This window comes from Sturnira hondurensis, unplaced genomic scaffold (assembly GCF_014824575.4).
Source record: "Sturnira hondurensis isolate 20B ecotype Veracruz unplaced genomic scaffold, ASM1482457v3 Scaffold0006805, whole genome shotgun sequence".
NCBI classification, from domain to species: Eukaryota; Metazoa; Chordata; class Mammalia; order Chiroptera; family Phyllostomidae; genus Sturnira; species Sturnira hondurensis.
In genome coordinates, this window is record NW_028079436.1 from 112,022 (window position 1) to 126,011 (window position 13,990).

A 13,990-nucleotide genomic window follows, 5' to 3' on the forward strand; every position below is an offset into this window, starting at 1 on the left:
TGTAAAACTATGAAAATCCTAGGAGATGGCATAGGAAAAAAATCTAGATGACCTTGGGTTTAGTGATAACATGTTAGATACAAAACTATAGGCATGGTATGTTAGTTGAAAGAAATGACAAGCTAGACTTCATTAAAATTAAAGTTTCTATTTAGTGAAAGACACTGTCAAAAAACCAAGAAGATAATCCAAAAATTAAAATAATTATCTTTAGTGATGGCAATATTTACTAAATTGCCTGAGCTAACAGTCTAGAAGTCATTCTAGTCCTTCACTCTGTCTTCCTGCCCCCTTTCCCCATATCAGATCAATGATTAACTTCTGTTGACTCTACCTTCCCAATATCTCCCCAGCCTTCAGGATCTAGAGTAAAAAGCAGTAGTTTAGATGTTAATGGCACTTGACCAGTTTTGAAACAGCACTCTAATGGAACTGGTATCTTATTCTCCCACCATCTGCTTCTCTGACCCAATCCATGTCTTTGGGTGGCTGCCTATTCTGTTTTACCCTGGCAATAGGTCTGGCTCTTTGATCCCTACCTTCCATGGTTATCATATCAGAAACATTTGAATGTGGATGCCTTAATCCAGAGTATCAGAATATGATACAAAGTCCAGCCAGAATCTGAAGTTAAAACTGTATTTCAGAATTGGCTGAAGTAGACTCCTAACCCTATCCCCATCCTGCCCCAGCATAGTGAGACTGTGACATACCATTCATCCACTCCTCGGATTTGATGCTAAACTCATAGGTTGTCACCCACAGCTGCTCATAAGGCACTTTGTTTGTCATCACTGTTTGCAGAAGAGGGAATGTACTCTTCTCCTTTTCCAACAGATCCTCCTCCTTATTGATCAACTGCAGGCAAAATGGGATGCTGTCTATTAGATGGGTGGTTCTCCTGACTCCTACAAGCCACTATGGCAAATTCCTCAATGTTTGCCATAAAACTCAGTTGAGGAAGATATTGTTAGCAAGAGAGGAAAATAAGGTGTAAATTCAATCAGGAAGGCCCTTTGCACCTCTGAAGGCCATGACATCTGAGATCTAGCTGGGTAAAACTCAAGGATAAATTGCTACTTGCTCCATCAACTTTGTTCCCATTGTAACATATCCATAACATCATTTCCACAATTTTCATGTGTACATTTGCCATTTACATGATGTTACCTTCTTGTGTTGACTTGCCTCAAAGGTAAGAACTTTCATGGTTAAAGAACTTACTAGCTGACCTTCAGGGAAAGTTACTTAGCTTCTCCAAGTCTTAGTTCTCTCATTTTAAATAGGGATAGATGGAGATAACAATACCTATCCCCAAGGTTTGTTATGGTGTTAAGTGACATAGCACATATGAAGTCCTTTGTACATTGTTGGACACACAATGAATTCTCAATACATGTGAGCAATTATTCTACATTATTATAATTTCTTCTCTGTGTCCGAACTCAATGAAAATGCTGGTATAATGTAGGAACATATAAAAAGGTAGCTGAAAGTACCAACTGGTCCAACCATCAATCAGTACTGTCCAGCTGATAGGTGATGTTAGGAAAATACAAAACCAAAGACCAGGACCAACAAAAGTACAGAGTCAGAAGTCCCCATCCTGAGACCCCGAACCTCAAATTCCACCAGTGCCTGATCCAGGTTCCTGGAAAGCTCATGAAACTTTTCAACATTGTTCTTCATTTCTTCTGTAGTCATCACTTCACGTTTTCTAAAGGCTTCTAGCTCCTTGTTGTAGCCCTCAAGTTTCAACTCAAATTCTGAGCACCTGAAAGTAAAGATAGACCATTCACATTTGGACTTTCCATTTTGTGATTTTCAAAATCATAGCATTGTTCACACATAATCTGATCTCATGAATTCACACACATACACACACACACCCCATATTTTGCCATGTATAATGTGCACCCACAGTTTCGGCCCAAACTTTCAGGAAAATATATTTTGTTTTAATTTTTTAATTCATTTTTATTTATTTATATTTAGATCATTTTTTATTTTTTAAAGAAATTTTACCATATATTTTGAACATATTATAGTACAAGAAATTTTATATAATAAAATTTATCTTATATACCTATGTCTAAGATATCTATCTATAATAATCTTACTATTTATAATACCTCTTCCAAGAGATAGCTGCTGTAAACTATGTTTGGTGGTTAAATACTTTTAGATGTTTTCCTCTATGGTTAAATATGTGTGTGAGTGTGTGTATACATATATACACACATACATTGTAACAGTCAATGAAAGGAGACTTTAATTTCATTTGTTAATAAGGAGCAACTTTGTCAGGTCAGTAAATTGTACACTGGATGCTTTAGGTTAAAAAATAAAAGCCATTTAAGAGTTGACTCATGCCAGAAATGAAAAAAAAACCACATACATAGTTCTGGTTTTATGTAGTATCAGTGTAAAGTGAGAAAATAAAAAGATGTAGTAGATGGTTTCAAAAGGAAAACAACAACAGGAGTCTGAATAGACTAGTAATAGAAAATATAAATATTCTACATTAAATATATAATATATTGAGTATATATACATTATTTATTAATCTACTACATATTATTAAGTACTTAATACATTCCAAGAACTTCTCTAGGCATCAGGGATATATTTGTTGAGTACACTACTAAGCTTCCTACCCTCATGAAGCTTGTATTTTAGTTGGGGAAGAGCTGGACAATAAACATACATAGACAGACAGATGGATGAATGAATGGATAAATCCATACATAGGCAAAGATAAAATATTTCTGATAATAAATGCTCTGAAGCAAACAAAAGAGGGCAGAGTGACTAGTGGATGGAAATGAAGCTACTTTAGCTGGAGTGACCAGAGAAGACCTATCCAGAGATTTATCTACTTCATCCATATGATCAATAAAGCAGGTCTTAAATTTACTTCTCCCTTTTGCTAATGGGGTAAAGTAATATAGAGTTAAGCAGACAGATTCTAGAACTAGACAGGCTAGGTTCAAATCCCTACTTTGCTGCTTAGTAGCTACATGACCTTGGTTAAGTCACTTTGTGTGCCTCAGATATATAAAATGGGGATGGAAAAGTACCTACTTTAATATTTAATAAACGAACATATACAAAATACTCAGAATTGAGCCTGGTCTATAATTATCACTATACAAGTGTTTGCTCTCATTCACTATATTGTGAACTCTGTCAATGAGGATTTTATTTCCTTAATTCCTTTTTGTATCTTCAGCATTTAGAACAGTGTCTGGCAAAAACCAAATAATCAATATTCATGGAATGTACAAGGGACTGACCACTGAGAACAGGTACAGTGACACACTATAAAGTTGGCTATTATCTTAAGAATACGTAATTCTGTGTCCTGGCTGGTGTAGCTCAGTGGATTGAGCATGGGCCTGCAAACCACAGGATCGTGGCTCGATTCCCAGTCAGGGCACATGCCTGGGTTGCAGGCCAGTTCCCAGCTAGAGGACTCACGAGGGGCAACCATACATTAATATTTCTCTCCTTCTCTCCTTCCTTTCCTCTCTAAAGATAAGTAAATAAAATCTTTAAATAAAAATAAAAGCTCCTTGTGGATGACTTTCTTAAAAAAAGAATACTTAAAGCCCTGGCTGGTGTAGCTCAGTGGATTGAGCGCGGGCCTGCGAACCAGAGGATCGCGGTTCGATTCCCAGTCAGGGCACATGCCTGTGTTGTAGGCCGGTTCCCTGCAGGCCAACTCCCAGCAGGGGACACACGAAAGGCAACCATACATTCATGTTTCTCTCCCTCTCTCCTTCCCCTCTAAAGATAAGTAAATAAATAAAATTTTTAAAAAAAGAATACTTAATTCTGTTATGGAAGTTTTAATGTTCTTTTGTCCTTAAAAGTTTATGAAAGTTAATTTTCAAGTGGTTTGATTTGGGTTTTATTTCTAATTGCAGTGTAGTAAGCAGCCTCTGACAGGCTCCCCATAGATTTCCCATGACCCCCTGGTATTTGTAACCCTGTGCAATCATCTCCTCTCAAGCTTGGCTCCTCTTCAGTTTGGGCTAGAGGCCAAGTAACTCATTTCTAACAAATGATGAGAAGTCACTTCTAATATTAGGTTACAGAAAGACTAAAATCTCCTTATGGGAAGCCATAAGGAGAGAATCTCCTTCTCTCCTTATGGGAAGCCAGCTGCCATGTAAACTACTATAAATAGAGGCTGATGTAGCAAGGAAGAGAGGGAAGTTTCTGGCTACCAGCCTGTGAGGAAGTGAATTCTACTAACAATCATGTAAGCGAGCCTGGAAATGGATCCTTACCCAGTTGGTCCTTCAGATGAGAATGCAGCCTTGGCTGACATTCTGACTGCAACTTCATGAGAGACCTTGAATCAGAAGCATACAGCTAAGCTACCTCTGGGTTTCTGAGCACAGAAACTGTGAGGTAATAAATGTTTACTGTTTTAAGTTGCTAGTTTTGGGGATGATTTTCCATGTGGCAATAGATAATGGATATACACTATTATAATGGAATGTGACCTGTATAATTTCTGTTTCTTCAAAAATTTTTTCAAGTTCTAAAATACGGTTAATTTTAAAAAATAGACTATGGACATTTAAGAATAGCTTTTTTCATTGTTCAGTAGAATGCTTGGTATGTAATTGTTTGCTTCTGTTATGTCCTTATTCAAGTTTCATGGTTTATTTATTTATTTGTTTGTTTGTTTACTTATTTATGGTTTTTTATATATAAGGGTTGATACTGCTTTAACTTTCTTCTGCCCACCTAAGTAACCATCTTGGAACACTAATGGTTTTACTTTCATATTAACATAGGTGATTCTCCTTGCTTTTTCTTTGTATTTGCATGCCATACTGTTGCCCATAGAGAAACTTAAGTTTTTTATGCTACCCATCAGAATAGATCAGGAACAAAGATTATATCAGTAGCAAGGTTAAATCAGTTATTAAAAATTTACAAGGAATAAAGAAGACAGAGAAACATATTATATGGCACATGAGAGATGCAATCAGCAAAATACAGATTTGGGGACAAATGATCAGCTTCTCTAATAAATAAATTACAAGAAAAAAACAAAGAAGATGAAGGGGGACTCACAGAGGAAAAGAAATTTCAGAGACAAATGTAATTACATAGACATTTTGGATTCTGATTCAAGTAAGAAAATCATAAAAAGAAAAAATTAATTAGCTCATTTTGGTCCCTAGGTTGCTTTCTATCGTATTAAAAAGGGAATTCAAAGTCATTACTGTAACCTCAAGGACATGCTTCTGTGACTCTCCAACCTCATTCTGTAGCCACTCTCCTCCTTAGGCCAAGATCTTCCCATGGCTGAGCTGTTTCCATGCTAAGCTTAATGTCTGGAGAAATTCCCTGCTACTTGCTCTTCTCCACATCTTCACTTAATGGGCTCCTTCTCATCCACAAGTCTCCTCTTACATGAGCCCCTTCTGTACCATTTACTATTTTCAATCACTGGGTTCTGTTTTCTGTTTCTTTCCTCTTTAGAACTTATATTTATCTACTATATCTCCCACCTCCCATGTCACTTTTGTTCTTTGTATCCTCAGAGAAGAGGAATGGAGAGAGAAGCAGAGGAGGGAAAGGGAAGTTAGCCAAGCCACCCTCTTCCTCCCCTGGCTGTTTTGTACTGAGGTCTTAAGATTCAGAGCTAAAAAAACACAAGTGCCACGGAGACAGCCTGCTTCTCAGCCTCTTATTTGTTTTTGTTTTCTAATAAACTGTGATTTTAGACTCCGATAGATATTAATTTTGGAGAATATTCTCTCTGCGAAAACGTTTCATTCTTTCTTTCATTCATTCATTCAGTCAGTCATCACAACAGTAATTACTTACTAGATGCAAGGCACTGTGCTTTATCTAAACCTCAGAATACAATCTGGGGTTCTCTCCCTAAGATACCTTTCCTTCTTCTCCCAAGATGTCAAACAGTTTTCCATTGAACTCTCAGAGTAAGAAGAACTCACATCCCTAGATATCCATCATGAATATTCCATGATGCTTCCAGGACCATACAGCCTACCACTGAATGGGACAAATGGGAGAAATGCTTATTTTTCCACCATCCACACAATCAGGTGCTGCTGGGTGCCTTTTCACATCATTAAAATTCTTGTTGAGTCTCCAAATACAGCACCCACATACAAAGATAAATCTCTCATAAAAGCAGCTTTAAAATCTTCCCAGAGGACAATGGTATATAAACTCATTGATCAACTTAACGTATCAGTATTATTGGAATTATTATTTTTAATTTCTTATAATTGTTTAGCACATTATAGTTTTCAAATACTTTCATGTCTATAACATGCACATATATGTATTCCATATAATAATACAATTATTAGTAAATAGTGGGAATTCAGACAATTAGATTGAGTAAATGAATTGTATTGGAGAGACCACCTGGAGTCTACAGGGGAACAATGAATGGATCTAAAGAAAGTGGATTGAGCAGAATTCTTGCAAGCATTTATAATGATGTTCAAAGAAACAAACTATAATGGCAGGGCTACTTATATAGATGAGATGTGGGTAGGGCTAAAGGTGCAAATAGGAGAACTTCTTGTCAAGATGAAGGCAGAGGTAAACATGCTTCACCTCCTCACGCAACCACAGAAAGAATTACAACTAGATCTCAAAACAAGTAACACCCAGAACTGTCAGAATATTGAGCTGTATAGAAGTCTGACAATTAAGGATTTAAAGAAGCCATATTCACCAAGATGGGTAGGAGGGATGGAGACCTAGAGATGGGTAGAGAGGCATGGAGATGTGGTGTGGTGAAGAAAGATACTTAAGGTGTATGGGTGGTCCCTCACTCATGTGTGGTGGACAAAAATGGGAGGGATGCCTTAGGAGCAAGAGATCCCAGCCCTAAGCCTACTGTACAGCCCAGGGTTCTACCACCAGGAAGATAAATCCCTGTAACTTCAGGTTGTGAAAACCAGTGGGGGTTAGGGAGGTGGAAGAAACTGCCATATTTTCAGGACTACACTTAAAGAGCCTGCATGGACTTAAAATGTGCACCACCACCCCCCGGAATTTAGCATCACGGAAATAGCTGGAAGGGCACCAATCACAAAGGGTGAGTGCTAGGGAAACATCCAGAAGCCAGACAGCCAGGATTGTCCCATCTCTAAGCCCTTTTACCATAGAAAGCCACAAAAGAGTGAAGCATCTTGCCCCATTCCAATGATTATTAGGCTCTGCCCCACAAAATTTATAGGTGCTTTTTTTTACAATAGGCCATGCTACTAAGACAGGAAATCAAAGCAGCCCTACCTAATAGACAAAAACAAACAGAGAGAGGCTGCCAAATCAAGGAGACAAATAAATATGGCCCAAATGAAAGAACAGAACAAAACCCCAGAACTAAACAAAATGGAGGCAACCAACCTATCAGATGCAGAGTTCAAAACACTGGTGATCAGGAAGCTAAGAGAACTCGCTGGGTATGGCAACAACATAAAAAAGATGCAGGGAGCAATGAAGGTCACCTAAGTGAAATAAAGAAAAACCTACATGGAACCAACAGTGGAGGAGATGAAGCCAAGATTCAAATCAACGATTTGGAACATAAGGAAGAAATAAACATTCAACCAGAATGGAATAAAGAAACAAGAATTCAAAATATCAGGGAGAGTATAAGAAGATTCTAGGACATCTCCAAATGTAATAACATCTGAATCATAGGAATGCCAGAAGAAGTGGAAGGGCAATAAATTGAAAACTTATTTGAAAAAAACAATGAAAGAAAACATCCCTAATTTGGTGAAGGGCTAGACATACAAGTCCGGGAAGCACAGAGAATCCCAAACAAGCTGGACCCAAAGAAGACCACACCAAGAAACTTCATAATTAAAATGCCAAAGGTTAAACATAAAGAGAGAATCTTAAAAGCAGCAAGAGGAAAGCAGAGAGTTACCTACAAAGAAGTTCTCATAAGATTATCAGCTGATTTCTCAAAAGAAACTGCTGGCAAGGAGGGACTGGCAAGAAGTATTCAAAGTGATGAGAAGCAAGGACCTACAACCAAGATTATTCTATCCAGTAAAGCTATCATTCCATTTAGAATGGAAAGGTAGATAAAGTGCTTCCCAGACAAGGCAAAGCTAAAAGAGTTCATCATCACCAAGCCATTATTACATGAAATGTTAAAGGAACTTATTTAAGAAAAAGATCAAAACTATGAATATTAAAATGACAACAAATTCACAACTATCAACAACTGAATCTAAAAAATGAAAACAAAAACAAATTAAGCAAACAAATAGAACAGGAACAGAATCACAGATATGGAGATCACTTGGAGGGTTTTCAGCTGGGAGGGGAAGAGGGAGAATGGGGGAAAGTACAGGGATTAGGAAGCATAACTGGTAGGTACAAAATGTTCCGGATGATGTTAAGAATAGTATAGGAAAATGGAGAAGCCAAAGAACTTATATTCATGACCCATGGATGTGAACTAAGGGTGGGTATTGCTGGAGAGAAGTGGGATACTGGGAGGAGGGGGAAAAGAGGGAAAATTGGGACAGCTGTAATAACGCAATCAATAAAATATACTTTATTTTTTCCCAATTTTTTATTTAATTATTTTTCAAGTACAGTTTTCTGTCTATTACTCCCATCCCATCCCACGCCCGTGCTCCCCCCTCCCTCCCATTTCCACCCTTCTCAGTTGTTGTCCATGTACCCTTTATATATGTTCCTCTAAATCCCTCCCCTATTTCCCCTGAAATTCCCTCCCTTCTTCCTTCTGGTCACTGTCAGCCTGTTTTCTATTTCAGTGTCTTTGGTTATATTTTGCTTGCTTGTTTGCTTTGTTGTTTAGCTTCCTGTTAAAGGTGAGATCATATGGTATTTGTCCTCCAACACCTGGCTTATTTCACTCAGCATAATGCTTTCCAGTTCCATCCATGATGTTGCAAAATGTAGGAGCTCCTTCTTTCTTTCTGCAGCATAAAATTCTGTTGTGTATATGTACCATAGTTTTTTGATCCATCCATTTACTGACGGGCAGCTAGGTTGCTTCCAACTCTTGGCTATTGTAAATTGTGCTGCTATGAACATTGGGGTGCATGTGTTCTTTGGGATTGGTGTTTTAGGGTCCTTAGGATACAATGATAGCAGTGGAATTGCTGGGTCAAAAGGCAGGTATAATTTTAGTTTTCTGAGAAAATTCCATACTGTTTTCCATAATGGTTGTTCCAGTCTGCAATCCCACCAACAGTGGACCAGAGACCCCTTTTCCCCACACCCTCTCCAACAAAAAACTGCTCGAACTAATAAATGAATTTGGCAAAAAAGCAGGATACAAAGTCAATATCCAGAAATCAAAGGCATTTTTGTATACTAACAATGAATCAACAGAAGCAGAAATCAAGAAAAGAATCTCATTCAATATAGCAAAAACTAAAATAAAATATCTGCGAATAAATCTAACTAAGGAGGTAAAAGACCTGTACTGAGAAAACCACAAAACACCGAAGAAAGAAATCAAGGAAGACACAAACAAATGGAAACATATATCGTGTTCATGGATTAACATCATCAAAATGTCCATACTACCCAAAGCAATTTACAGATTCAATGCAATACCTATTAAAGTACCAATGGCGTATTTCACAGACACTTCAGAAATTTATATGGAACCATAAAAGACCCTAAATAGCAGCTGCAATGTTAAGAAAGAAGAACAAAGTAGGAGGGATCCCAATACCTGATATCAAACTGTATTACAAGGCCACTGTAATCAAAACAGCCTGGTACTGGCATAAAAACAGGCACATAGACCAATGGAACAGAAATAAACCCAACTCTCTACAGTCAATTAATATTCGACAAAGGGGGCAGTAACATAAAATGGAGTAAAGATAGCCTCTTCAACAAATGGTGTTGGGAGAACTGGACAGCTACATGCAAAAAAATGAAACTCGAGTACCAACTTACACCATACACCAAAATTAATTCAAGGTGGATTAAAGACTTAAATATAAGCCGTGACACCATTAAAGTCCTAGAGGAGAACATTGGCAGGAAAATATCTGATATTTCACCCAGCAACATTTTTACTGATATGTCCCCTAGAGCAAGGAATATAAAGGAAAAATAAACAAATGGGATCTCATCAAAATAAAAAGCTTCTGCACAGCTAAAGAAAACAGCATTAAAATAAAAAGACAACCAACAGTATGGGAAAACATATTTGCCAATGATACCTCAGACAAAAGTTTAATCTCCAAAATATACAAAGAACTCACACGACTTCACTCTAAGAAGACAACTCACCCAATTAAAAAATGGGAAAGGACTTGAAGAGACACTTCTGCAAGGAGGACATGCAGAGGATCCAGAGACACATGAAGAGATGCTCAATATCGCTTGCTATCAGAGAGATGCAAATTAAAACCACAATGAGATACCACTGTACACCGGTGATGATGGCTATCATAAACAAAGCAATAAATAAAATATACTTTAAAAATTGCTTATTGTGCAGCTAGTCCTGTTCAGTGCTAATGTGTCAATAATCATTTATTCCTTCATTTTTATTGTTGATATTTTACTATGCACTGTTCTATTCCATCTGTACATATAAGTATGTTTGCCTGCTAATATTTTAATACCGTGACAAAGACAGCATAGGCATACTGAAAGATTAGACAATGTCAAGTGATGTTAGTAAGTGCCATGTATGTGGTAAAGACAGACACTCATGCATGCATGAGCACACACACACAGCCCAGCTTATGGCACATTGTTTATAAACAAAGATTTATACTAATTACTATCCCCTCCACACATGAAACTCCCACTGCTCAGCTTTATGTCCTATCCTCCCAGCAAATGCTCACAAGAAAGGGATAGAGTAGATAAAAGCAGGATTTTCCATATAGAATGGTAATTTGGGCTGAAGGGTAAAACCATTTAGTTGCTTCCTTCAAAATATATCCTAGGTTTACTGCCTCCCCCCAAATAACCAGTAACAACCAAAGGTATCTGTGTGTGCATGCATGTGTATATACATGCACACACATTTAGTTTTCTTCTGGCAGCTTAATATTCTCTTTGCCTAAATGAATATACTCTCCAGAGCCCAATGAGTAGAACTGATTTTTGTAATTAAGACTTTATTTTTTGAACAGTTTTAAATTAACAACAAAACTGAGCAAAAAGTATAGAGTGTCCAGAAATCTCTTCATTCCCACAGTCTCCCCCATGGAACTGATTCTGGGTGCCTAACCAGGAAGCAGGACCACTGTTTGTAGGTTAGATGAACAGGAGCAAGTTACTTCATCCTTTTGAGACTTGGTGTCCTCATCTGGAAAATGGGATAATAGAACCAATCTCAGATTATCTTATTTCATAAGCAGTGTCTGTGCTGGAAGGTGAAATGAGGTGATCTGAGATGGTATCTAGGTGGTACCATGGCAGGGATTCAGAAACTGTCAATGACTTTGAACAGTGATTTTGGTGAGAAAAATTATTCTTCACTTCAAACTTCCACCTTTAAGCACACTTTCAGAACATTACCATAAAACTGTTTAGATATAATAAGTGCTGTTGAAATTGAGGAGTGAAAGTGGCTCTGGGAGAAGTGAGCACAACTGTTATTTACAGTGAGAGGGGAAGAGTGCTGGGTTTCCCCTTTTAGAGTGGTGACTCTCAGCTAGATATCATTGATGATTCTTGAGCTCTTAACAGCACAGTTAAGCAGAGAAAAGGCCTCTAGAAAAGGCCTGGCAAGGAGAAAACTATAGCCCTGGGCTCAGCCCTGTTTAGTGAACCCTTAAACCTCAAGTTGATCATTTTTGCAGTAATCCTGAGAACAATCTGTAAAGAGGGCTTAGCAATGTTCATTAGTTCATCCTCTGTAACAACAATCCCATTCCCTCTCCAAGGAATTTGACTATATTTTCCAGGCCACACTTAATTTTTGGCTTCAGTGTTAATTATTCTCCATTTGCTGTGCACACTCCCATACCCTAGTTAATTCTCTACCCTCCTCCACCGGCTCAGTTCTGGGTTGGCTGATGCCCAGTCTGCTGCCTCTGGCTTCCTAGTCAGTTGGATCTAGGCAGAGCTCGGCCAACAGAGAGCTCAGGTTGGAGAATGTGGCAGAGCTTTTCCTCCTCTCCCTTCCTGTTTGGCCCGTCTCTGGTAGTAGCTGCATTTCTCTTGGACAATTATTTCTCCTCCATGGTTTCAGTTCTCACTGTCCTCTCAGCCCAAGGGGTCATAGTGGCTTTCATCAGAGACTGTCTCTAGGTGCTTCACTATCTCCTATTTGCTCCTTTTTTAAAAATAATATTTTTATAGGTTATGCTATTACAGCTGTCCCAGTTTTCCCTCTTTTCCCCCTCCTCCCAGTATCCCACTTCTCTCCAGCAATACCCACCCTTAGTTCACATCCATGGGTCATGAATATAAGTTCTTTGGCTTCTCCATTTTCCTATACTATTCTTAACATCATCCGGAACATTTTGTACCTACCAGTTATGCTTCCTAATCCCTGTACTTTCCCCCATTCTCCCTCTTCCCCTCCCAGCTGAAAACCCTCCAAGTGATCTCCATATCTGTGATTCTGTTCCTGTTCTATTTGTTTGCTTAATTTGCTTTTGTTTTCATTTTTTAGATTCAGTTGTTGATAGTTGTGAATTTGTTGTCATTTTAATATTCATAGTTTTGATCTTTTTCTTAAATAAGTTCCTTTAACATTTCATGTAATAATGGCTTGGTGATGATGAACTCTTTTAGCTTTGCCTTGTCTGGGAAGCACTTTATCTACCTTTCCATTCTAAATGGAATGATAGCTTTACTGGATAGAATAATCTTGGTTGTAGGTCCTTGCTTCTCATCACTTTGAATACTTCTTGCCAGTCCCTCCTTGCCAGCAGTTTCTTTTGAGAAATCAGCTGATAATCTTATGAGAACTTCTTTGTAGGTAACTCTCTGCTTTCCTCTTGCTGCTTTTAAGATTCTCTCTTTATGTTTAACCTTTGGCATTTTAATTATGAAGTTTCTTGGTGTGGTCTTCTTTGGGTCCAGCTTGTTTGGGATTCTCTGTGCTTCCCGGACTTGTATGTCTAGCCCTTCACCAAATTAGGGATGTTTTCTTTCATTGTTTTTTTCAAATAAGTTTTCAATTTATTGCCCTTCCACTTCTTCTGGCATTCCTATGATTCAGATGTTATTACATTTGGAGATGTCCTAGAATCTTCTTATACTCTCCCTGATATTTTGAATTCTTGTTTCTTTATTCCATTCTGGTTGAATGTTTATTTCTTCCTTATGTTCCAAATCGTTGATTTGAATCTTGGCTTCATCTCCTCCACTGTTGGTTCCATGTAGGTTTTTCTTTATTTCACTTAGGTGACCTTCATTGCTCCCTGCATCTTTTTTATGTTGTTGCCATACCCAGCGAGTTCTCTTAGCTTCCTGATCACCAGTGTTTTGAACTCTGCATCTGATAGGTTGGTTGCCTCCATTTTGTTTAGTTCTTTTTCTGGGGTTTTGTTCTGTTCTTTCATTTGGGCCATATTTATTTGTCTCCTTGATTTGGCAGCCTCTCTCTGTTTGTTTCTGTGTATTAGGTAGAGTTACTTTCACTTCCTTTTTTAGTGCATCTGTTAAGTTGTATGGGGTGGATCCTTAGGTGTTGCCAGGGTTGTGCACTGTGTGGGAGGGAGGGATCATAGAGGGGACAGTGCTGCTGTCTGGCTTCTGGGAGCCTGCCTTGCACTCACCCCATTTCCTTCCAGTCACTTCACCCACTTTCTGTATGCAGCTGGAGCCCTTTTAGTAGTTGCCCTGGTGGCGATTCCCAGAGTGGGTAGGTTTGTGAATGTGCTAAGATTATGTCAGCCCTCTAAAGGGACTGTCCTCAGTAACCAGAAGTTTTTGCTGCCACCCCAACCCCGACTGGTTTTTATGACCAGAAATTATGAAGCTTTCTGTTCGCAGAGCTGGA

General features: G+C 38.3%; 1 protein-coding gene across 1 annotated transcript in view; it reads right to left on the reverse strand.

Annotated features, from left to right (window-relative positions):
• Positions 1-13,990, reverse strand: part of LOC118990125 (dynein heavy chain 3, axonemal-like) — a gene marked incomplete at its 3' end in the record, with an annotated part of 173,441 nt that overhangs the window by 107,162 nt on the left and 52,289 nt on the right. Inside the window, exons 16-17 of the mRNA XM_037050535.1 lie at positions 1,621-1,774; positions 714-858 (exon numbers count right to left, since the gene is read on the reverse strand). Coding sequence (XP_036906430.1) covers positions 714-858; positions 1,621-1,774 — 299 coding nt within the window. The remainder of the gene's footprint in view (positions 1-713; positions 859-1,620; positions 1,775-13,990) is intronic.